This window comes from Leuresthes tenuis, unplaced genomic scaffold, assembly GCF_036924035.1.
Source record: "Leuresthes tenuis unplaced genomic scaffold, fLeuTen1.0.hap1 SCAF_10, whole genome shotgun sequence".
NCBI lineage: Eukaryota > Metazoa > Chordata > Actinopteri > Atheriniformes > Atherinopsidae > Leuresthes > Leuresthes tenuis.
This window is the reverse complement of record NW_027325364.1, coordinates 14,099,005-14,122,478: the sequence shown is the minus strand read 5'-3', so window position 1 is coordinate 14,122,478 and position 23,474 is coordinate 14,099,005. Positions and strand designations below refer to the sequence as shown.

Here is a 23,474-nt window from a genome sequence, read left to right as displayed (position 1 = left end):
CTTGTTGGATCATGAACCTCCACAGTAACCAAGATCTGCATGCTTTGATTGTTACAACTGTTTTTTTTTTTAAAAGCAATCTCCCAGGTCTGCAACGCTAAGCCCCAAATGCTGCCATATGCTGCCAATACTGCCTTATAAGGACTTGAGATCAATTTGGATTCATATAGATAGATAGATAGATAGATAGATAGATAGATAGATAGATAGATAGATAGATAGATAGATAGATAGATAGATAGATAGATAGATAGATAGATAGATAGATAGATAGATAGATAGATAGATAGATAGATAGATAGATAGATAGATAGATAGTGGCAGCTATTTGTTAAGTAGAAGCTCCCTCAGGTTAACTAAACAAAAGTGTGATTTTTTTTTAAAATAAATATTTTATTGGATATTGCTTTCAAAGAGGAAAATCCAATAAGCATTCCAAGGCGTGTCGATTTGAAACAGTATGAAACCTTTTCTGTGATGGCGTTTTAAAGTGTGATATATAAAGGTGTGTACATAAAGAGATGCGTGACAAGTTAAAAGTTTAAAGCTATCCATCAGCGAATCCAAACGAGAGTCATGCCCGTACAGTCGCTCAGGATCACAGGCTGGAAAGAAGCCCACATGAGACGGGCTCGAACATAGTTCAGGGTAAGAACGGATCTCTGAGTCATGTTGAAAAACTTCCTTCCCTCCTCCCTTTTCCACACTCCGCCTCATCTTTCTCGAATCCCACAACAGCCGTAAATAGTTTGCCCGGCAGCTGGATTCAGCTCTCAGATAGACAGCACAGTTGCTCGTGTCTGAGCCAATGGACGGGCCGGTCTGAGAGCTGACCCGCTGAGCGTGTTTTCCTGGGCGGCACTTGATCTGTTAAGTGCGCCAGTACGTTCAGCTGCACGCAGCAGAGCAGGCAGAACAACAAAATGGACTCATCCTGGGCGCTGCGCTACTCCACCGTATTTGTGTTGGTTTTTCTGAGCTCCGCATCCAAAGGTCAGAACAGTTGTGTCTGCTTTTTGTTGTCAGACGCATGAAATTGCTGTTTGCTCTTGCTTCTTGCATGTTTGTTCGTCGCAACTGCTGTGAAGTGGTCGTTTTTTTTCGCGTTGACCCTGCAGAAAAAGACTTTTATCTACATGCAGAGATTTAGTGTTTTATCTCCTCTGTTGGGATGTGAAATGGATTTTTTTTTTTACTTCACTGGACTTCTGAGGGGTTCTATCTGATTTTTTTTGGTTGTTGTTATTAAATTGGCCTGCTTTTAGAATAAGATTTTCCACGCAAGTAACAAAAATGGAACCACATTCACCACCTGCAACTGTAACAGAACAGTTACTTAACCTTGGTGAATTCAGTCAGTCACTGAGACTCCATCTGTGCAGCACTTTTCACGTAAACTGAATGCAGCACAAAGTGCTTTACAGAGTGCAACTGCAAATAAAGTAAACAATAAAAACGAGCAGTGGACATTCATTTACCTGATCTGTAATGCCATGGGATTGAGTTCTGAGGAATGGTCTTTTATAGGAGCCAAAGAGCTGTAAAAAAGGAAACTAAGTAAACAAACACGCTAGTTAATAAAGCATTAAGACAACAAACAAATTGATAAATGAATAAAAGTCAGTTAAAACCAGAATAAAAGCGCAAGATTAGAACTAGAGGAAAACTCTTCTTCATTTCTTTCTTTCTCTCCCACTATCTATATGTTTTCTGGCAACACTTTCCAAGCTTTCAATCTAACTGTCGTTGAGAGCTTTGCATCGTAGTGTCCTTTCAGTTTCTTATATTTCTTTGATTGCTGGCAGCTCTCAGTCTCACACATCAAATATGGTCACAAGTTTCATACCTTTGTCCCTCTCTATGTTCAACTTGCCAGATGAGGACATGTTAGAGCAGCATGAGGTCACCTTCGACCTTGACAAGCTTATTCAAGGTATGTGTCTCTGTGTGTGTGTATGTGTGTGTGTGCATTCATATTAGTGCAGTAGCTCCACAAGGACCAATTTAAGCCTTTGAGCAGCATCCAGTCAGCTTTCACCACTTCAAGAGGCCTTTAAAGGGTCAAGACTTAAGTCTGAGACATTGTTAGGTTCGCTTTTTTTGGCAGGAGGAGCCCTATTTAATCTGTGAAAACACCTGTGTGCTGGAGGAACCTTTCCAAAGTTGGAAAAGATAAACATTGTCATGTTTTTCTTATCTCTTGAGAGTTCGAATTCACTGAAGTACTTCTCTGAGTTTAAGGTTTGAGATTCTTATGGTTTTGCATACTACACATGTGCAAGCCTCGTTCCTTACTTATCTAGGTCAGGTATGAATGCAGTTTAACTTTCTTCTTTGTGTTTTACTGTGTGGGAACTCTTGAAAATGATCCATTTTCAAATCACACTGTGCGTTTCAGGGGGGGAAGAACCAGAATCGTTTATGCCACAGAAAGAGGTAGACTGGTTAGATTTGCTTGATCCAAAAGGTACTGTTGATCTTCTTGCCCTTTGTTATGACTGTGTTTGTACTGAAATAGTAATAAAAACATCTATTCTTTTAATAATTCTTGTTTTTACAGAGTTCCCCATGCAGCAGGAGATCGTGTATCCACCAGAACTTTTTATGGGAGGTAATTCACCCACCCATCCATCCATGTCTATAGGCAACATTAAAGCAAGCACATTTTCTTAAATGTTTTGTTCCAACAGGGGAATCCGTATCAGGAGTCTTGACACCAAGAGGAAGTATGTATCTTCTTTTCTCTCCTCTTTTGTAAAATTCACATCTGCACCACCTCCAACTACAAACGTATCCGTACACAGTCTGACTCCCGTCGTTTCCTCAAAGGTCGACCCCGTTCTTTCGGTGGCTTTCAGGAGTACCCTGTTCAATTTCCCCTCAGCCGACCGACACCTGACAATATCGAAGCCATATGTCTCCATGGAGACCGTCGCCCGCGCTACCCAAGCTCTTACTTTCCGGGCTCTGGTTTTGGCAAGAATAGGCGAATGGCTGCTGCTGTGAACAATGCAGAGGCCTGGTTTAGCACATGCTGCAAAGAGAGCCAGACGTTGGAGACAGATGTGAAGCTGTGTTGCGCCACTCAGGCCGTAAGTTTTTTGCAACAGTTATTTTAGTCGATTCAGCAGTTTTTTTTAACAATGCGTCAGTGTAAAATGATATAATGTATCCTGTGTGATGTTGACATAATTGTTAATCTCGTGGTTTTGTGTTTTTTTCCCATTTTGCTGCTGAAGTTTTGGCTTTTCAGAACTGTACAGACAAGTCTTGACACACGACCTCCCAAACTAATGTTTCATGTAAAAATGACACTGAACTTACAGATGGAAAAAGGCGTTTACAGGTTTTGATGTTATTATTATTATTAACTTTAGATTCCTAGAGGCTGGAATGCAGCCAGCAGAATTACTCTGAATATAAACAGAGCATGAACCGTTGTTGTTGCCTGCATTTTTCTGACAAAGTTGAAGGGCTTTGAGTGTTTTAAGTAAATAAGCCAGACAGAACAGACAGACTTTGGGATGAGCAGCGGTTAAGATCGCAGAGGGCAAGAAACATCCCTGTACAAAAATATTTCAGGGAATAGGTGAAGCAGCCATTCAGTGTTAAATAAAAAGCATTTCTGTTTGTTTGTAGCTTGGGTTAAAATGTGTCTTTTAACAACATAATTGAAGCTGGTCTGTTTCCTTCGACACGCAGGGTCAGACATGCAGGCCTCACGCCACAATTGGAGCATTTAATTCATCCACCCTAACAGTGCTGCTGTATTTTTTCTATACTTACTCCAGTGGGAGCTGTCAGTTCAATTATTCTGTGAGGAGGACTCCTCGGTGAAAGATCGGCTTTACCACTGCTGTAAGCGCAGAGGCAATGATAGACTAAGCTGTTTCAATGACGATGCTTCAAACCCAAACTATGAGCCAACAGAGGTGTTCCCAGTGCCGTCGCTTCCGTCAGCTGCCGACTTCATCTTTGAGCCCAACAACTGCCGGAGGTTGGTTGAAATGATTGAGAGGGGTGTTTTTTGACAGCTTTTGACGAAAGCTGAATGTTTGTGATGATATAAAGAGGAAGAAACCCAGAAAACCGTTGCTTTAGAAGCAAGTTCTTGAAAGAATATATCTCCCAATACTCTTTATTTTTAAGAAACAGGAAAAACTACGTAAATTGAAAAGTTTGTTCTTTTAGAAATTGTAAGTGATTAAATTCCTCTGATTGATTTTTTCTTGTTTTACTGCATTTGCTGAAGACTAATGTGCAAAGCTGTTTTATGAACTATCTTACCTTTTACAAAAGTAAAACAAGAAGTCTATTTTCTTGTCTCCTCTGTTTTTTAAGGATTTGGGTAAAGTTCCCCATGCAGCAGGAGATCGTGTATCCACCAGAACATTTTATGGGAGGTAATTCACCCACACATCCATCCATGTCTATAGGCAACATTAAAGCAAGCACATTTTCTTAAATGTTTTGTTCCATCAGGGGAATCCGTATCAGGAGTCTTGACACCAAGAGGAAGTATGTATCTTCTTTTCTCTCCTCTTTTGTAAAATTCACATCTGCACCACCTCCAACTACAAACGTATCCGTACACAGTCTGACTCCCGTCGTTTCCTCAAAGGTCGACCTCGTATTGGACCCCGTTCTTTCGGTGGCTTTCAGGAGTACCCTGTTCAGTTTCCCCTCAGCCAACCGACATCTGACAATATCCAAGCCATCTGTCTCCATGGAGACCATCGCCCGCGCTACCCAAGCTCTTACTTTCCGGACTCTGGTTTTGGCAAGAATAAGCGAATGGCTGCTGCTGTGAACAATGCAGAGGCCTGGTTTAGCACATGCTGCAAAGAGAACCAGACGTTGGAGACGGATGTGAAGCTGTGTTGCGCCACTCAGGCCGTAAGTTTTTTGCAACAGTTATTTTAGTCGATTCAGTAGTTTTTTTTAACAATGCGTCAGTGTAAAATGATATAATGTATCCTGTGTGATGTTGACATAATTGTTAATCTCGTGGTTTTGTGTTTTTTTCCCATTTTGCTGCTGAAGTTTTGGCTTTTCAGAACTGTACAGACAAGTCTTGACACACGACCTCCCAAACTAATGTTTCATGTAAAAATGACACTGAACTTACAGACTGAAAAAGGCATTCATAGGTTTTGATGTTATTATTATTATTAGCCACCATGTTTTTTTATCATTACAGATTCCTAGAGGCTGGAATGCAGCCAGCAGAATTACTCTGAATATAAACAGAGCATGAACCGTTGTTGTTGCCTGCATTTTTCTGACAAAGTTAAAGGGCTTTGAGTGTTTTAAGTAAATAAGCCAGACAGAACAGACAGACTCTAGGATGAGCAGCGGTTAAGATCGCAGAGAGCAAGAAACATCCCTGTGCAAAAAGTATTTCAGGGAATAGGTGAAGCAGCCATGCAGTGTTAAATAAAAAGCATTTGTAGCTTGGGTTAAAATGTATCTTTTAACAACATAATTGAAGCTGGTCTGTTCCCTTCGACATGCAGGCCTCACGCCACAATTGGAGCATTTAATTCATCCACCCTAACAGTGATGCTGTTTTGTTTTTTTCTATACTTACTTCAGTGGGAGCTGTCATTTCAATTATTCTGTGAGGAGGACTCCTCGGTTAAAAATGTGGTTTACCACTGCTGTAAATTCAGAGGCAATGATAGACGAAGCTGTGTCAATAACGACGCTTCAAACCCAAACTACGAGCCAACAGAGGTGCTCCCTGTGCCGTCGCTTCCGTCAGCTGCCGACTTCATCTTTGAGCCCAACAACTGCAAGAGGTTGGTTGAAATGATTGAGAGGGGTGTTTTTTGACAGCTTTTGACTAAAGTTGACTGTTTGTGATGATATAAAGAGGAAGAAACCCAGAAAACAGTTGCTTTAGAAGCAAGTTCTTGAAAGAATATATCTCCCAATACTCGTTGTTATTCTTATAATCAACAACTCAAATGAAAAGACAAAACCCAATATTAGTAAACTGACCCTGCCAACAAGTGTTCTGTAAAAACTAATGCAGTTTGTAAGGGACACGTACATAGAGACTTGTACAGTGACAAAAGCAGTGTCACTGTTCTGTCATTGTGTTATAAACTAACCCTATACAAGTCCTTTGATGGGCATTACCGAATCATCAGTGAATGACATCATTGATTAAAATCTGTGCTGTATGAAGGTAAGATTAAACTAAAGCAGCAATTTAAACAAAACAAATAAAACAATTTAACATCAACTTGTGTATGTGGATGATAGGTAGTAGATAAATGAAATCAATCAGGGCTCGACTGATTATGAATTCTTGGGACTGATTGTGCTGTTTCCTTAAATATTTTGTGTGTCAGAGGCAACATAGCGAAATCTAGTTGTAAAAGTATTTAAACTAGGTGAAACGAGATGGCAAAGACAACTAAATGCAAGTTTTGAAAAAATGGCAAATTCTAAGTTGAAAAGTTGAAAATGTTAGTGATTAAATCTTTTTCTTGTTTCAGAAAATGATTATTATCAGCTGTTTTATGGAGGTTCTCAGCCTTTTAAAAAAAACATCAAAGCAATATATGTTCCTCTTGAGAATTTTATTACGAGGTTCCGGGTAGAAAATATTGTGAAACTCATCAAAAACTAACTGGAAGCTCAGATGGGAAACAGCCTGGTGCGTTGATGAATGTCACTTCACTTACCTGTGAGACTATAAAAAATCCTGTAAGTTTGAAAAACAGATCACTAGGCTTTGATAGCCCCGAAAAAGGACTTTTAAAATGCATGTAAACATGTTACTCTGTTCAAAATTGTACAAAGTTAAGCTTCTCAAAACGGCTTAACTAGCTTGAAATGGGCCTTGGTGCTCCACACGTGCTCGGAGGTCACTTAATGCATTTCCAGACTGCCATTCTGCTCTAATAAAATCCTGATTTTACAACCACAGGATGATAAGACAAAAGCACCACTCAAGTAACTTAAAGACAATATCTGTGCAGGGATATCACCTATGCATAGAAGCCACAAAATGTTTTTTTTTTTTCCACAGTCCACTAAATTACATAGAAATGCTTGATTGATAATTAGATTCTCCTCCCATTCATGTATGCTGGGACAAGGATGGTGTTCCAATTAAATGTCCCAGTTGAGTTGTAACCTTTGCTCAACTCATCTCTGCATGTAACTATTAACTGTGTTTTAGAATATTTTATTCCTGTGGAAAGTCATTTATGCAGCCTGATTAAATGTATTTAATTGTCCACAATGCAGTGCAAATGGAGAGCTAGACTGAGCTTTTCACTTCAACTAACTTGCATATTTTTGTTGGAACTCCCTGCAATGAAACTGCAACTCTTATGAAAGACAAACTGCCGCATTCAGACTTTAAAAGGAAGGAAATAAAGTGACAGACAGAGAAATTAATCATAAGACGTTGACTTAAAGTTGCAAAACAGACTTCCTTAATTCAGAATTATTCATGGAGCTTGAATTGATAAATGCCTGAACCCTTACTTAATGCATTATGTATTACAGGGAACTGATGACTGAGTATATACCCAGACCAGGCAGAAGAAAGACGATGACGATCAACTTTCCTCCCGGACGACCCACTGCAGATAACATTGAATCACTGTGTAGCAACCAGAAGCTTCGTCCCCTCTATGATATCAAGTGCCTTCCACAACATGGCTTTGATGATCTGGCTCGTGAGTTAAAGATCATTAATCGTTTAGAAAAGGGATTCAAGCAGTGCTGCAAAAAGAGGCAGGGTGTGCTCAACTGTGCTGACCAGAAGGTAAAACAAGAAGATATCTAAAAACATAAAGATTTGCTTCACTGAATAATTTCTGATGCCGATCTCATTTTGTCTTAAAGTGGCATAAGCTGCTACACAAGTTCTGCATCGATATGACCTCCGTGCCGGTGCCAGTGACTTTGCACTGTTGTTTCTCTGGTGGGATAAATGGTGTGCACAACTGCTTCCAGAGAACTTCACCAGACCCACACTATAACATGACTTCTGCCACTGAGGAGCTCTCACTTAACAAAATATGTGACACTCACAATATTATCAAGAAGAGGTAGGACAGTACTGCATTTCTTTTTTTTTTCTTTGATGTGTTTTTTTAAAAAAAAAGATTTTGTCAAGAAGCAATCGAACGTGCGTAAATATCTTCTAACTTCAAGTGTATTTAGTGTTGTTATAGAACATTCTGAACATATGAGCACAATCTGTAAAAAAAATGTAATGATGGGTGCGTGAGTAATAATGTGACTGTGTAGATTCCCCCTTGGGTTTCCTCTCAAGACCTTTGTGAGCCAATGCTGCCCCCTGTCTGAACAAGACAAGACGAACTGTTTGGTGCAAAAGGTGAGTTAGAAAGGCAAGTGCATCAAATTAAGGCAAACTGAAATCATTTTATGTGCAATAATGAAGGTTTAAGAGTTGTTCCTTTCTTTTATGTGGGTTTGTTCTCTCAATTAAATCAGCTCGATGAAACATCCCAGAACCTGTGCTCATCTGAGAAGACCTTTTCTCCAGCTGTCCGCCACTGTTGCAAGATGACCTCACAAGAAGAGATTTCCCAGTGCGTCTCCAAAATCGTCATGGATGCCATCGCCAACGCAGCCAAGACCAAGAGAAAAAAGTGCCCCATTTCCTAATCCCTTATGCTCTTTTGTTGGCACTGGGCTGTCAGTGAAAATGGTAACCATATGAAGAGTGATGTCACAATGCACTTAAAGGTCCGAAAGATGGAAAGATTTTGCAAAATGTGGACCAAATTCTTCCCTCCTCTTCTGCCAGTATTGGTTACCAAGAATCACTTCAAATCCATTGCTACCATTTACATGTTTAACAATATGCTACTGTTGGACGCATCATTTTGAAAAACATACTCTTGTCTCACTGCACCACTATTTTCTTTTGTTTTATATCTGCTCTTTACATATTTGAGTTTAAATACAGTCTGTTGAAATCTTAACCGACAAGATCGGTATCTTTTTTTTTATGATTGTGATTATATCTCAAACAGTTCTAATAAAACACTTGTAAATGGTTCCTCTCTGTGGTTTGCTGTGTGACTGCTGCAGTCAGTCGAAGTGATGCAAATGTGATAGTGTTGGAGATAAAGACAAAGACGCAATGACAGGCTCAGATTTCTATGAACACTAGTGTTGATAAAATGGCTTGTGCATGATAAATTCAAAGCCACAGAAAATATCTGCTTATCTCAAATATCTCACTGAGCTCATTAATATGAACTTAAGACAATTGCTACCCTCACCAAATCTGAGAAACTAAGAAGAAATCTCTGACAGCCCCTTCTGCCAAGAGCTAAATGCGGATGATAGGATTATTATATAGCATTATTTTGTGTTATTTATTTATTCAATATGCAAACAGTATGTTGGAGAAATGAATTCAGGGAAGTTTAGATCAGAACTGGCATTGTTTGTCTCATAGTTAGGTCTGTGTTTGCTCCATCTTGGACTAAGCAGGAAGCTGTGGTCTATAAATTGTTCTGCAAATTCTACCAAAGTATAGATAAAGAGGGAAGGAGTTAATGTTTTCAACTTGTCACTTCAATGTCTTAACCTTGATCCAACGGAGACGTTGTCTAAGGAGCTGAAGGGAAGGTTTGTGTGAGGAAACGGACCAATTATTTTCCCCAAAGTTTAAGCTGTTTTGTAGCGACAAATGGACTAAATTTATATTGAGTCATTTAGCAGAAGCGTTTCTGGTAAACAATTTACAAGTGAGAAAAAAAGCATTCAGGCACGGGTGCAGTAAGAAACCACGATCTATACATAGAGTGCTTAGTCAACAATGATAAGGAAAAAAACTATCTGAAGGACAGGGTACAAGTATGGAAGTGAAAAGACTAAAATCTTCATTCATTCATCAGTAATTAAAAGTTACCAGAAGCATACAGCTGTTAGTGTTGCATAAGGGGGTCACCTCAGATAAATCAAAGCAAGTGTTGAATTGCATTTACCATCCACAGATCAGTCATTTTGAATTATTTTCTAATATTGCATAGTTACTGAAAGGCGCATCTTTTAAAGTTATGTTTGGATAATATAGCTAAAATTGCACATGAAAAATAAACCCTGTTTCTTGCCCTGATCACATTTTGAAACGTTTCCCCACACCTTTGAGCGGGGGCACATCGACTCGACAGGAAAACTGAAACTAAAACCGTTCCGCGTCCGTCCACTGGGGGCGCTGCCGTGCTGCTGCGACACGGGCATCAGAATCAACTGTCGGCGCTATATGTGATGTGAACAGTCAAAACGTAATGGCGACTGCTGGAACAGCAGACTCGGGATCAGCAGTCCCGACAGGTACCCTCTTTATTGATGTCCTTCGTGTTTTGGCAAAAAAAAAATGAAGATGTTGACAGCGTTGTAGGTTTTTATAACGAAGAAAGGGGTGTTTTGTGGTCGCTGTAGCTCTCTCGTGTCCTGCTTAGCCAGTTAGCAGGTTAGCATTAAGGATTTCAGCCTAACAAATGCACCGAGCGATAGCTATAGCTTGTTAAGCTGCCTCGTTAATAAACCGCAGCGGTGGGGCTATTGTTGGACACACGATTGTGTGGTCTCCAAACAGACTGTGTTTAGACCGAGTCATCTTTAGATTTTGAATGCATGTTAAGAAAAGACAAAAAAAAAAAAGCGCAGGGACCACGTTGACTAAAGTGAGTGATTGTTCGTTACCGAGCCGGCTGTGCCGTTAAGGTTTGATGGTGTTCGTACAGCAATGAAGCAACTGCACGCAAGAGGTTCAAGGATGATCGGTGCTAAACACCAGTTTTAACTTAGGGGAAATCAATCAGACATTTTTACCTATGGGAAGTCAACGGTAGCTTTTCTGTTACCCCCTCGCCTTTATCTCCCGTTCAACCCTCCTCTTCCTCGGTCTGTTTCTGTCCACGTCCACGATAAACAGAACAGAAATCTACTTTTCATTTGTCATGGCCTCTGCCAAAGATTTCACATCTAATATGGTGTACTATCTGAGTTATACACGACCTTTTGCTCGTCGTGCTTATGGAGTTAATGAAACGTCTTTAAGTATTTACTCCCCTGAGTTCACCCTATCAAAGCCTTATCAAGGATCACATAGTTCTGATTTGTGCGTCGTTGGTTGTTTATGTCCTACTTGGTTTTCCACCGGCCACACAAACACAGACTGATGGTGGGCAGGTCATGTGCTGTCAGAGGTTTCTTATTTTCAGGGGATTGGGCAGATGATGAGAACATGCATCTTACTAATCCGTTTAGTAGTGCTCCTCTTATTACCCTCCCTGAGCAGAGCAGAGTTGCTCTTCCCTCAGTAACCACCCTGTCTGAATCAGTGAATTAAAAATAGTGGCTTTAAAGCACTCCAACATGGCTGAGATCCAGAGATGGTACAAATACAAGATGTAGCATTCAAGTGCATGCCCTCAGACTTGAGCGACGGTAACTAAATGTGGTTTCTCTTCCAGCTTTTATTGGCCTTGTTTCCCAATTTGGGCCAAGAACCAGTATATTTACAGCCTTTGCACGGGCTGAAAATTAATTTAAAGAGTGCATGTCCCATATTACTGCATAGCTGCAGGCTACTTGTTGGGAAAAAAAAGGCTGGCAGCGACTTATTTAGTATACAGAGAGGAACAGATGGTCCGTCTATTGTCGTGAGGCCTTCCAATGATGAGCTGAAGTCATTGTTAAGTAATCAGGTTAGTTTAATTCCTATCCCAAATCTGCTGCATAGTGTGTTATTAACCCGCTCCAAACTGACCTTTGAGGGAAAAATATAATGAAACTAGAGGTGAAATTATGATAATATATCTCTCTCTCTATATATATATATAGAGAGAGATATATTATAATCATTGTGGATTACTCAGCCAAGTAATGAATTAACTTGGATCAAATCATCAGGCTTTCTGAGCTGGAACGAGGAAATGTTTTCTCATCTAGTGGCTTACGTGTCTAATTGTTTCAGCATCGGATAATCTCCATGTCTGTCTTAATTTGTTCAGTGCTGCTCACTTACTCAGTGGGGTAAGCCAGTTAGGCTAACCATTTCCTGCTCTACAGATATCAGGACTCAGTTCTGGAGGAGAGCGTTGCAGCGAGGTACCCGCATGGGCGTGCGTGAGTGTTTCTGTGTGTGTGCAGAAGCTGCATGAGTAGCGATGACATCGTGTGTCTTTTTACATAATGGGGAGAGAATGCGGGCAGACCGATGCTCATTGTTTCCCGCTGGATCGCGCCGTGTCCCCGTTAACTGGGACGAGATGCATGAACTTCAGCGTTTCCGCTTTGTTATTAATGCTCGCACCTTTCTTGCGTTGAAATGTCTTGTTGCTGTGCCTCAGCTGGATTGAATTTGCGGGGCATGGGATGGATTTTTCACACGGGGGCTGTTACTGCGGGTGTATCATCTTTTCAGCCCTCGGTCTTTTGTATATGCATTGACCAAAGACGCTACTGTATTGGAGCAGATGTTGCTATTGGTTACAGGCGAGGGATGATCGCACAGTGGGCGAGGTAGCAAGTTTCTACAGCAAGTTTATGTAAGGACCCAGTTGTGTGCTTTCCTTGCAAAATGTCTCACCCATCCAGAGATGTTGATGCTGAGTGTTGGCATGAACTCTCAGCATGTGCACCCTCACAGCTTTAGTGCTTATGCATTGTTAGTCGACTTTTCTAAAAGGCTTCATTTAATGCTGACCAGTGTTAATACCAGTGATTAAAGCAAATTTATTGTGACGCACAAAATAGGCGTGGGGCAGAAATTGTACCAATTTTCTAAAAGGATGCCGTGATGTTGACACGTTCTGCGGGCAGCAGATGAATATGGAGCAGCGAGCTCAGGGGAGAAGCGGTTCCAGCTCACATGGAGCTTGTGTTTCGGGTGCAACTGTCAGTAACTGTGGAGACATTTAGGCCTGGGCTCATCATAGTCCTGAGAGTCATCAGCCAATGCTGGAAATAGACTTGATAATTAACCAGCAGAGGGCTTAATAAACAGTCATAAGCAAATTGTTCCATGACAAAAGCTTCCAGTTTAGTCAAGCGTCGACTTCACACTGACTGCATGGGTTTACATTTAGACAGGCTTGATGAAGTTGAGCCGTAGCAAAAGTATCTAGTGTTTCCTTATGTCTCTTTTCCTTTTATATTCTCGTGACGTGGCCTTCCTTGCATTGTGTTTCACAGTTTAATTGTTTTTTTTTTCTGTCTTCAGGGGCCAGCAGCATTCGAAAAATGGCCCCTGCAGAGGTAAGGATGTCGGTTAAATGCTTTAAAAAAACCTATATTCATGTGGTAATGTAAATGTTGAACTTGGGAAGGAGACCGGGTTCAGACACAAGTCACTAAAGGTTTACTGTGAAAATAGAAGATTGGACTTATGAGTAAAGCTAATAATTGATTTTTAACAGCTAAAAGTAGTGGTTAGTCATAATGAAGTAGTAGTAAAGTAATTATTTTGCCTAAAGGCAGAGCAGTATGAAATCAATGGTCTAAATGTCTTAATAACAAAGAGTAGACGTAAGTGTTGGAAATGCACAATGAGCATCAGGCTGATGTTTTATTAGTTTCTTTCCTTATTCTTGCCATTTTAATTTTACCAAAAGTCCAGTATCTTGTCAGCTGATGGGTTAGTTACATCAGGATGTAACAGTCATGTGAGGATGTTTTTACTCTGCATGATCTAAAGCTCAAACACTGCACACATGGCCCTTTGTCCTCCCTGTGTGTACATACACAACCGCATGCGCCAGACCATGTCTGATTCCCCCCCTCCGTCTCGCTCCTCAGATGCCTGGCTCTTCAGGCACAACTCAGAGCATGAAGAAGACCATTGGACACCGGGGCGTTGAGACCACCACTGGGGAGACCACGTACAAAAAGGTGAGGGTGGATGTGTACCAGTTGTTCGCTGCACCGGGCAACAAGTAGGAAAAAACACCGTGTGTGGGTCCACATGTGTGCTGTTTATGTTCTATAATTAGTTCCTCTAACTCAAAGCCCAGGAATAGCAAGTGAAACGGCATAAGTCACAAGGGCAAAATCATGTTTGTTCCAGAGCTTACTCTGTTTCCCTCCCTGACCCCTTCAGACCACATCGTCTGCCTTAAAAGGTGCAATCCAACTGGGCATCACTCACACAGTTGGCAGCTTAAGCCAAAAGGCGGAAAGGGATGTTCTCATGCAAGACTTCGTGGTGGTCGAAAGCATCTTCTTCCCCGGGTTTGTAAAACAAAAAGGTTGCTCATTTCTTTCTTTTTCAGTTCCCACAGCTTATATACAGGCTTCTGTCTCTTGCTCTGTTTGTGTCTTTATGGCATGTGTCCGCAGTGAGGGCAGCAACCTGACCCCCGCTCATCACTACAGTGACTTTCGCTTTAAGACCTACGCGCCTATCGCCTTCCGTTACTTCAGAGAACTGTTTGGCATCCGGCCCGACGACTACCTGGTCAGTACTTGTGCAGAGCACATCCTGCCATGTTCCCAACAGCAGCTATTGTTACAGCTTTCTGTATTTGGAGATACATTCTCTTATTTTTAACCTTGTTTTTTTTTTTTTTTTGTTTTTTTTGCAAATGCTCTTACCCTTTTGGGGGTTAAACATAAAGAATGAGGGTTGAGTATTCTCTTGATAGTACTAACTGTTGTCATAAGAGAGTTTTAAAGATCTTAGTGGCTTTAACTACAATACTGACACAATTGTTTGTACTGTGGGTGTGAATCTGTGCCACCTCTGTATGAATGTGAGGCCTCAATTTAAATTTTCTCTTAACTTGAAGAAAAAGTAACTGGGCAATATGGGCCATTCTCAAACTTAAACACGTGTTTCTTTAATGCAGCTTAGGTGTGGTGTCATAACTTTATCAGCTCAATATAAAGTCAAATGTTCTGACCCGATACTGATGCAGACATCTCTTTCCGTTGCAGTATTCTTTGTGTAACGAGCCGTTGATTGAGCTGTCGAACCCCGGAGCCAGCGGATCCCTCTTTTATGTTTCTAGCGACGATGAGTTCATCATCAAGACTGTTCAACACAAAGAGGCAGAATTCCTCCAGAAACTCTTGCCGGGCTACTTCATGGTGAGTCTGAATGGATCTGAAGGTTAAATCGGTCATTTAAATCAACTTTAATCAGCTTTAAATCAATCAACTCAAAGTTGTAAGAGGGTTTTCTGGGAGATTCTTCGGTCATTGGATAAAATGGTGACAGGTGAGGGTGTCTGCTTGAGTATAAAAGGAACAAACACCCATCTTTCCAGATAGGGATGGTTCACGGCTCGGCACTTTGTGCCAGATTTGTCTTGGATCTGTCTCCTGTTGAAATGTGCGGCGCACCATAAAGAGGAGAAAACCACAGACTTTTGAGTAGTTTAGAAAAATGTTGTATTAATCATGAATGGACAGGTTTCTCTTATAAAACCGCTACAATTTGTGTCCTTTTGTGACCAAACATGTCACACATTGGTATTAATGCATCTCTCAAAACGTTTTGGGGTGTTTTACTGTCATCCAAACAAAGTTGGACCCTGAAGACATTAAAATCAATGTCTTTTGTTCTTGTGTCTGTTGAATAAAAGTTCAAATCCATAAGCAAGTCACAGAAGTTTAAGCTTTTGTTGCATCTTCGAAAAGCTTTTAATTCTTTCTTAAAGCAGGCATCGGTATAATTATAATGGGATTGTGACTTTTTAATTGTCTTCTGTATTCCTTTTCCCCTCCAGAATATAAACCAAAACAAGCGCACCCTGCTACCTAAGTTCTATGGACTGTATTGCGTTCAGGCGGGCGGGAAGAATATCCGCATTGTGGTGATGAACAATCTTCTGCCTCGAAACATCCCCATGCACCTCAAATACGACCTGAAAGGCTCCACCTACAAGAGGCGAGCTTCTCCTAAGGAAAGGGAAAAGGGTGTCCCCATTTACAAAGACCTGGACTTCATCCAGGACATGCCTGACGGCCTGCTGCTGGAAGCAGACAACTACAACGCCTTGTGCAAGACTATTCAGAGGGACTGCTTGGTGGGTCACAGAGAGGCTGGTTTTTATTCATGTTTTGTGCTCTGAAGTGTGTTTGAATTTTTTTATCATCTTTATAAATGTGCAGCAATGTTAAAATTCATTCAAGATTTGGTTATTACTTCAAGGTGTCTAGGGGATTGTTACAGTATGAAAATCAATGCATTTATTAGATATTCTGCTGATGGTTCAACAGAGTGAGCAGCAGCTGCAGTGACCTTGTTCTTCCGTGACACTGCAGGCTAATGCTTTGTTTAATTTGACAGAAATTGTGACACTCGTCGTAGCATTCGACACAGAATACCTCATTTGGTACATCATTTTGGTTTGTTGGTCTTATTTATCCTGTGTTTGTCACTGATGCAAATCCTGAGATCTCTCTCTCCAGCCAAAAATGGCCACTTTTGACTCCAGTGTCGAAGTCCAGGCTTAAAACAGCAGATTGACATGACTGAGGGTTTATCATTTCAGTTCTTTATATTCTGCTGGTGTGATTATATGTTATTAAATGCTCTTCAGTTTGGAAAAAGTCTGCTGTGCGCTGTCCACACCAGCTGATCTATTGCATCGGTATGTTTCACGCAGCTCTTGCAGAGTTTCAAGATCATGGATTATAGCCTGTTGATGGGCATCCACAATATGGACCAGGCGAGTCGAGAGCGGGAGCGCAGCGGGGGCAGTTTGGGGGACAGCGTGGTGTCGGAGGGCGCCGTGACTCCAGATCAGCGTCGGCCACAAGCCCAGAAAAGTCTGTACTGCACGGCCATGGAGTCCATTCAGGGGGAGGCTCGGGGGAAGGGAGCTCTGGATTCAGAGGACCAGTGAGTGTTACCGCCTGCACCCGGGTTTGAGCGGCTGTTTGCAATGCAGAGTGTGGCTGTGACGCGTGTCGTTTTCTTGATTTTTTTTTTCAGCATGGGAGGTATTCCAGTTCGCAGTTCTAAAGGCGAGAGGCTGCTCATCTACATTGGCATCATCGACATTCTCCAGTCCTACAGGTAGGCGTCACAGGGCAGTTTCAATGAGTTCCTTTAAAACACTTCTCTCATTAGCTCATGCAAAAGTGTAAGATATGCTAAATGGCATTATTTCTTTCTAGGTTTATTAAGAAATTGGAGCACTCCTGGAAAGCTTTAGTCCATGACGGGGTAAGAGCTTGAATGTTTTCTATACTGTTGTTAAAGTATCAGCAGAAGTGGGCATACTGCTATCATTCAGCACTATAATCTGAATAATTTAGTATTTACTGTTCAACTAGAATGATTTACTAAGGAAAATGACTGCTGATTGGCAACATAATGGACAGAATATCCTCACACACACAAACTTAAAGGGTGTGGAGCCGTTTTTATGGCATACTTGTAAATTTGAGAATCGTAGTTACTGTCATGTTGTAATTTTCCCTTTTTAGGACACGGTCTCAGTTCACAGACCAGGCTTTTATGCAGATCGTTTCCAGCAGTTCATGTGCAACACGGTGTTCAAGAAAATTCCACGTAAGCGTGCATATGTGTGCGGTTTAAATGTACTGAGGTCGTATGTGACAAATTCTGCGGTCTGTGTGGATCATTTTCTTAACTGTGGAATTCCCTTTTCAGTTAAACCGTCACCGTCCAAGAAGAGCCGTGGCGGAGGTCAGGGAGGACTTAGGAGGGCCCCTACTCTGGGGGCTCCCACCCCACTCTCCCACACAACTGGACAGTCGGCCGTGGACTCCAGATTCGTCTATCACAGCCATTTTAAAAGCACAGAGTCGGAGGCTGAGACCGGTGAGAGTTGTTGCATCCGTGTAGATCCGTGGTTTACTGTATCCAACCCTCATTTAATTCATGTCTGCATCCAGATTGAGGATACCGGTGTTGATATTCTGAGGCATTTTCCTTCTTTATACTAACTGTTCTCAGGGATGCAGTCAGGCAGACCAGATCTGGTTCCAAGGACGCCTCCGCTGACGGGGAACCCTTCTGACTGTGAGGCCAACCTCTCCACCTCATCACTAGGCAGCACAGGAGTTGCCTCCTCCTCTCCTCCCGTACGGTAAGACGGTTACCTCTTCATCACCCTTTGACCCTGTTTTAAAAGAGACATGTCCTCTTTTCAGAAGTTGACATACTTTTCTGAGGACTTATGGATTTTATTTCTGACAAAGTTCTGAGACAGTACAACTCATACTTTTAGAGCTATGGGAGAGAGCAACTCCTCTTCTCTTCCCCTCTTACCTCTGCAGACTGTGCCTTAATTGAAATCTGTCCTACTGCTTTGAGCTAAAGTGCAACTATAAACCGGATACAGAACTCTTGAAGCTTGAGCTGGGGCTTGTGACATGGCCCAGACCGAGGGGAGCCCCAAAAGAAATGGACTGAGTTGTCTTATATGGAGTCTGTTTAGATTGTAGTGACTTCAGACATCCAAGTATTTGCTTTTAATCGCAGGAAAAATTATTTTTTTATGTTCCCTTAAACTTCTTCAGGTATGACTCTGACTTTCTTCCGCAGGTCTGTCGGAGTTGAAGTGCACAAATCAGCAAATACGGATTATGACCAGGGAGCCTCCCACAGGTACATAGCACAACAGATCACAGACAGTGATGTCAGTCCATACAGCTTAACTAATCAGCCTTTTTTATTTGCTCATGTGGTCCATTTTAACCCATTTAATGTCACATTTCTGTTCCAGTTTGGGGGCAGAAGAAGCTGCTGATAATTCGGGCAACATGTCCGGAAACGAAGATGCTGTTTCTCTCTCCGACATCATCCCAGAAACCAACATCTGTTTTGTAAGTCTGGATGATTATTTGTACGTTTATTATTTAAGTGATCATTTTTAGTTGGTTACTAAAAGTAGTTTCTGTTTCACAGTAAAAACAAACGCGCGCAAAAAAAAAAGAAAAGAACAAAAAACAAACCCGGTGCCATCGACGAAGACGAGGTGTGTTTGGACGCGGTTTGGTGGGCGGAAGTAAGGCCAACGTAATGAGAGTCATCTATCCACTGCAGGCCCTCCTTTGCTCCTCTGCTGTTTTGTCCCGTCTGCAGCACATACATGAGCTGCTGGATGGAAACATTAAGGTGCGGGGGGGACTTTGGGACAAAGAGGAGAGAAGAGGACGAGGGCGTGGTCGGCTTGGGGGCTTTCAAAGCAATCATCACGGTCACTCGTTCGCCCATATTTGTCCACAGCTGCCCCAGAGTGGGCTCATGACCCTGAAGTGGCAGCATCACAGCGACTAAACACAGATCTCCTTTCATGCGTGTTTGCTGTGATGACAAACTAAACAAAATATTGAGTTGACTATTGTAAAAAGAAAAGAAGAAGAAAAAAAACGAGGCGAAGAGCCCAAACGTCTCGCCCATTTTCCACGACGTGAAGAAGTGTGAGTGGGAGGAGTTCAGCAGGAACACGCCCACTTCAGAGCACATGGAGGGTACAACCCGCGTGGGAGGAGTAGTCATTGTGTCCACCTGCAGTCTAAGTGAGTTCATATTTGCATGACTCGCTCTCTGGTGTACTGCTCATTGCCCCCCCCCCTGCACTCCTCATCAGCAGGGGAAACTAACCTAACAGTATAATCAATAGAAATCATTCAATCAACACCATGCTGCTGTTGACTCTTCAGCCGATGCATTTCTCTTTACTGATGGTGGGGGTGTACAGGATTAGCTTGAAGTCATATTTTGAAAGGACAGAGACATGGGTTGAATTAAACCTATGCGTTAGATTGTTTCATGTTTTAAGTTATTCTTCTGGAAGCCACCGTGGTGCTACCCAGATTTTTTTTTTGCCACTGCTGAATGTACGTTATGTTTTGCTTACTTACGTAAAAAAAAAAAAAAACGTGTCTTATTCAAACTACAGATCACATTTATCCAACCTTGAATCTCCCCCTCTGATGTGGCCATATGTGCTGGACAGGATATGCCGTTTTAATTTAATAGAGTAGTAATAACTTGAATGTGACATGTGTCGTCTGTCTTGTCTGTGCCTTTTACATGTTCGTCCCCCTCCAACATGTATCGTATAACTGACATTTTTATTTCAAGGTTAGTGCTCTGGTCGCACATAGAAACCTGCCTTATCACTACAGCTGATGTCATTGAACTGCCTTTTTTTTTTTTCCGTCTCAACCAACCGGTTTCGGAGGATTTTAGATGAAACACTAGCTCCATCCACTTTTTGGTCGTCACATATTCAGTCGGGACTGCGTTTCGTCAGCTCAGCTGTTCATTTGCATTCTCCTCACATCATAAGGATGTCTGTCTCTCTGGTCGTTTCTGCTGGTTACAGAAGTGACACCTGCCCACATCCACCCGTGGACCAATATCAGCAGCCGTGAAATGCTGCCGTGCTCTTTGCTTACGGCACGAAACGAGCAGCTTCGAAGTGGCTGGAGGAAACTTTGACTCCACAAAAGGTTTCTGATGCAGAAATCCGAATCACTACCTTGTGACTGTAGCAAACGTGGACATCATCTCATTTAAGGAATACTTACTGTTACGGTGTTTGATGAGCACATGTGGTCTATGCAGCAGAGGGGGGAGGGGGAGGGGGGGGGGGGAGGGGGGGAGGGGGAGGGGATGTGAGTCGTCGACATAAAAATAAGGAAAAAACTATCTGTTCATAACATGCACAGAGTTGAGGATTGAGGACTGAATCTTTTGTATTCTAAACATGTGAATAGCACAAAAGCGAAGAGCAGCATACACGGGTGTCCAGTGTGGGTAACATGGAAGTGATCTGAGACACGTTGGATGTGGTCATGACACCGGGTTTTAAGGATTCTACAGTTAAACTGGATGTTTTATCGTTAGTTTTTTTTTGTGAACAGTTTCCCGTCTGATCGGCCGTATCTGTCAGCAGTCCTTGTTGGGATTTCCTTTTTCTTTAATAAGCATTTGGTTTACTTCAAAGTCTTGAGACATTTCAGAATTGAACTCCACATTCCTGTTAAACTTCTATTTTTTACCACCGTTGTGGTATAGCTTAGAACTCCCTGTTTACCACCTTTTGTGTTGTAGGGTCGATGTACTATAAGTATTTCCGTTAATATGCTGAAATGTTACATATTGATCGTTTTAAAGGCCGCGACTCAAAACGGCCACCAAAGAAAAACACTCCGAGAAACTCGTTCTGATCAGAGAGAGAAAGAAGAGAGAAAATACACCAGATTCTATTTTATGACGCCTGGATTTTGATACTTTATTCAGTTACTTCTTTGGATGGATCGTACTGGTTAGATGCTGGATCTGCTGGGTCTTTGCTTTGTACCACATCATAGCACAAGAAGAACATCGTTTGGTGCATAAAGCTTTCAGTGCAGACAGTTGGAGACACTACAGTGAATTTGAAGTAATGCAATATGAACCACAATCTGCCACCGTCAGAGGTATATTTATTGATATGATTGATTGCTGTAGGCTGAGGTCATGAAACATGTATTAAGTATTTTAGCTGATTGTAAGTAAACTGTATACTGACGGAAGGACTGTCTGAAACTTTATAGCTTATATTGCCTATAAAGGGAGACTGACAATTTCTCTTTTTATATTTCATGTGTAGGTTGTGATATGATAGATCTATTCTCTCCATAATGATTCTGGGTTGTTAATCTCCCATTCTTTTTCTACATGAATGTTTCACATGGCTCATTAGCCAACATTGCTGGTTGTCCTATATGCTTCGATTACTATATTTTTACTGTGTATAAACTGTGTATATGTACATATGAGTCACGGAAATGCCTTCTCATGCAACATGTGCTGCCTGTTCCTCCTGCCATGTTTCAGTTATGTGGTGGTGATGTTTTCATGCCTGACTTTGAAGGAATAAACATATTTTCTAAATCTTTGTTTTGGTCTGCTTATGTGTTACTCATTTGTTTTTAGGCTTTGGAAGCAATACTAAATATTCTTAAGAATATTGAATTTGCTTTTTGAGTTGTTTAAACCCTGAAATTAATAGATTGAAAAGGTTTCTTGCTCTACCCTCTACCACGGTGCTCTCTTTAAGATTTCACACTCCGGGGCTCTTCAGTTGGACACATTGCCTGGAGAGAGGACATAGTCCCACATGTGGAGTTGAAAATCACACCAATACAAGATTGTTTGGCACCAAAACCTTCACTGTAGGTGTCCTGCACCTGGCCCAGGATGAAGCCGGACACTCTGCCGCTGGGCTGACCAGAGTCCATGAACCTCTCGATGCTTGGCTTGCCGTCCACCCACAACTGGGCTACCTATTAGTCAAAGCTCCAGGTCTTTGGAGGAAGAGGACACCTGAATATCATTCTGCTGCATGCATCCTGATGAGCTCCTGATCTTAAAGAGCACAAAGGCAGAGAGCTGAATGGGCCTTTTAGATACTGTAGAGTTTCACATGATCACATTTTTGGTCTCCTTGGGGAAGACGAGCACGTTGCCTGACGGGTCTGCAAACGTGAACAATGAGAGCAGCTGAGCGCTCAGGAAGAGCAGCGAGGGAAAGCATTAACAGACTGAGTCAAAATGCATTATAAAACAAAGATAACTGCAATTCTGCTTTTGAAGTTGAAAAATCTTTTGAAATGTTTCGAGAAAAAGCTTTAATGCACAAAGAACGTTACCGTGCCTCAGTTATCATCGTGAAAAGTAAGTTTTTCCATCTGAGAGCTCAAGAAGTCCGATTTTTGTGTCAGTGAAGGAAGTGTATTATTTCAATGAACATAGTGGAAATGAGTTTTCAGGCTGTATACAGGCAACAGAATGGATCATTTTCATCCATAAAAGAGAACATTACACCTCAGTGAAAGTGGTTGTTGTATTTGGACCGGAAGATTTGAACAGTTGGAGGAAATACAGCACAAATGTCTCTGTTTGGAAAAAAAAACTGGCATATACAAATTATGTTTTACCTTGTAGACTGGCTACAGCTGCGGGGTGTTTGACCTGCTTAAAGCTGTGATAAATGTTTGCTCTGCTTTCACCAGTAGGACTTCTAATTCTAGCCCAGCTGGAAAAACAAAGAGGAATCCAAAGCACATGACAATTTTTTTGCCACACTACTGCACTGCTTGTCCTTTTTGTATGAAACCCAAATTGTTTTAATAAACTCAGATCTCAAGAAACGTTCATCATTGTTAGAGGACATATTATTTAACAAAATGCTGCAATAAATGGAAGGAGAGGGAACAATTTACTTATTTACATGCTGTTACAGTCAATGCAAGTAAACTTCATACAGATATTACAAACATTTTGTCATAATGTATGAAGCACCACATGCACAAATGAGTGTTTAGAGGCATTCATCATTCAGATATGTTGGTATCCTCTCTTCTTTCCCCATTCAGACCGATGGAAAAAAATATATACTCTCACTTTTTCTTTTGGACATTTCACTCTGTGGCAGAAATATTTACTTTGACTGTCCACTTACATTAAATTGTCCAAGTCTATTCAA

The 23,474-nt window shown here is 41.5% G+C and overlaps 2 protein-coding genes across 2 annotated transcripts; both read left to right on the top strand.

Moving 5' to 3' along the window:
- Window positions 1-739: 739 nt before the first annotated feature.
- Window positions 740-9,034, top strand: LOC140316439 (uncharacterized). Its single transcript, XM_072394272.1, has 15 exons — window positions 740-993; window positions 1,877-1,933; window positions 2,399-2,467; window positions 2,561-2,611; window positions 2,691-2,726; window positions 2,830-3,092; window positions 3,792-3,997; window positions 4,342-4,403; window positions 4,483-4,518; window positions 4,622-4,896; window positions 5,596-5,801; window positions 7,528-7,789; window positions 7,870-8,075; window positions 8,278-8,365; window positions 8,485-9,034. The coding sequence occupies exons 1-15, from the start codon at window positions 924-926 to the stop codon at window positions 8,656-8,658; spliced, it is 2,061 nt and encodes a 686-aa protein (XP_072250373.1). The 5' UTR covers window positions 740-923; the 3' UTR covers window positions 8,659-9,034.
- A 1,214-nt stretch (window positions 9,035-10,248) lies between these two features.
- LOC140316438 (phosphatidylinositol 4-phosphate 5-kinase type-1 alpha-like) lies at window positions 10,249-19,348 on the top strand. Its single transcript, XM_072394271.1, has 16 exons — window positions 10,249-10,341; window positions 13,238-13,272; window positions 13,813-13,905; window positions 14,114-14,244; window positions 14,353-14,470; window positions 14,950-15,102; window positions 15,744-16,043; window positions 16,626-16,861; window positions 16,955-17,038; window positions 17,140-17,188; window positions 17,452-17,536; window positions 17,639-17,809; window positions 17,945-18,077; window positions 18,536-18,598; window positions 18,717-18,816; window positions 18,899-19,348. The coding sequence occupies exons 1-16, from the start codon at window positions 10,296-10,298 to the stop codon at window positions 18,899-18,901; spliced, it is 1,800 nt and encodes a 599-aa protein (XP_072250372.1). The 5' UTR covers window positions 10,249-10,295; the 3' UTR covers window positions 18,902-19,348.
- Window positions 19,349-23,474: the final 4,126 nt, after the last annotated feature.

Coding starts and splice junctions, on each gene's coding strand:
- LOC140316439 (XM_072394272.1), top strand. CDS start 924: ATGGACTCATCCTGGGCGCTGCGCTACTCCACCGTATTTGTGTTGGTT. Junction 2,612..2,690: donor ACCAGAACTTTTTATGGGAG/GTAATTCACCCA, acceptor TTGTTCCAACAG/GGGAATCCGTATCAGGAGTC. Junction 3,998..4,341: donor GAGCCCAACAACTGCCGGAG/GTTGGTTGAAAT, acceptor CTGTTTTTTAAG/GATTTGGGTAAAGTTCCCCA.
- LOC140316438 (XM_072394271.1), top strand. CDS start 10,296: ATGGCGACTGCTGGAACAGCAGACTCGGGATCAGCAGTCCCGACAG. Junction 13,273..13,812: donor GAAAAATGGCCCCTGCAGAG/GTAAGGATGTCG, acceptor CTCGCTCCTCAG/ATGCCTGGCTCTTCAGGCAC. Junction 17,039..17,139: donor GACATTCTCCAGTCCTACAG/GTAGGCGTCACA, acceptor ATTTCTTTCTAG/GTTTATTAAGAAATTGGAGC.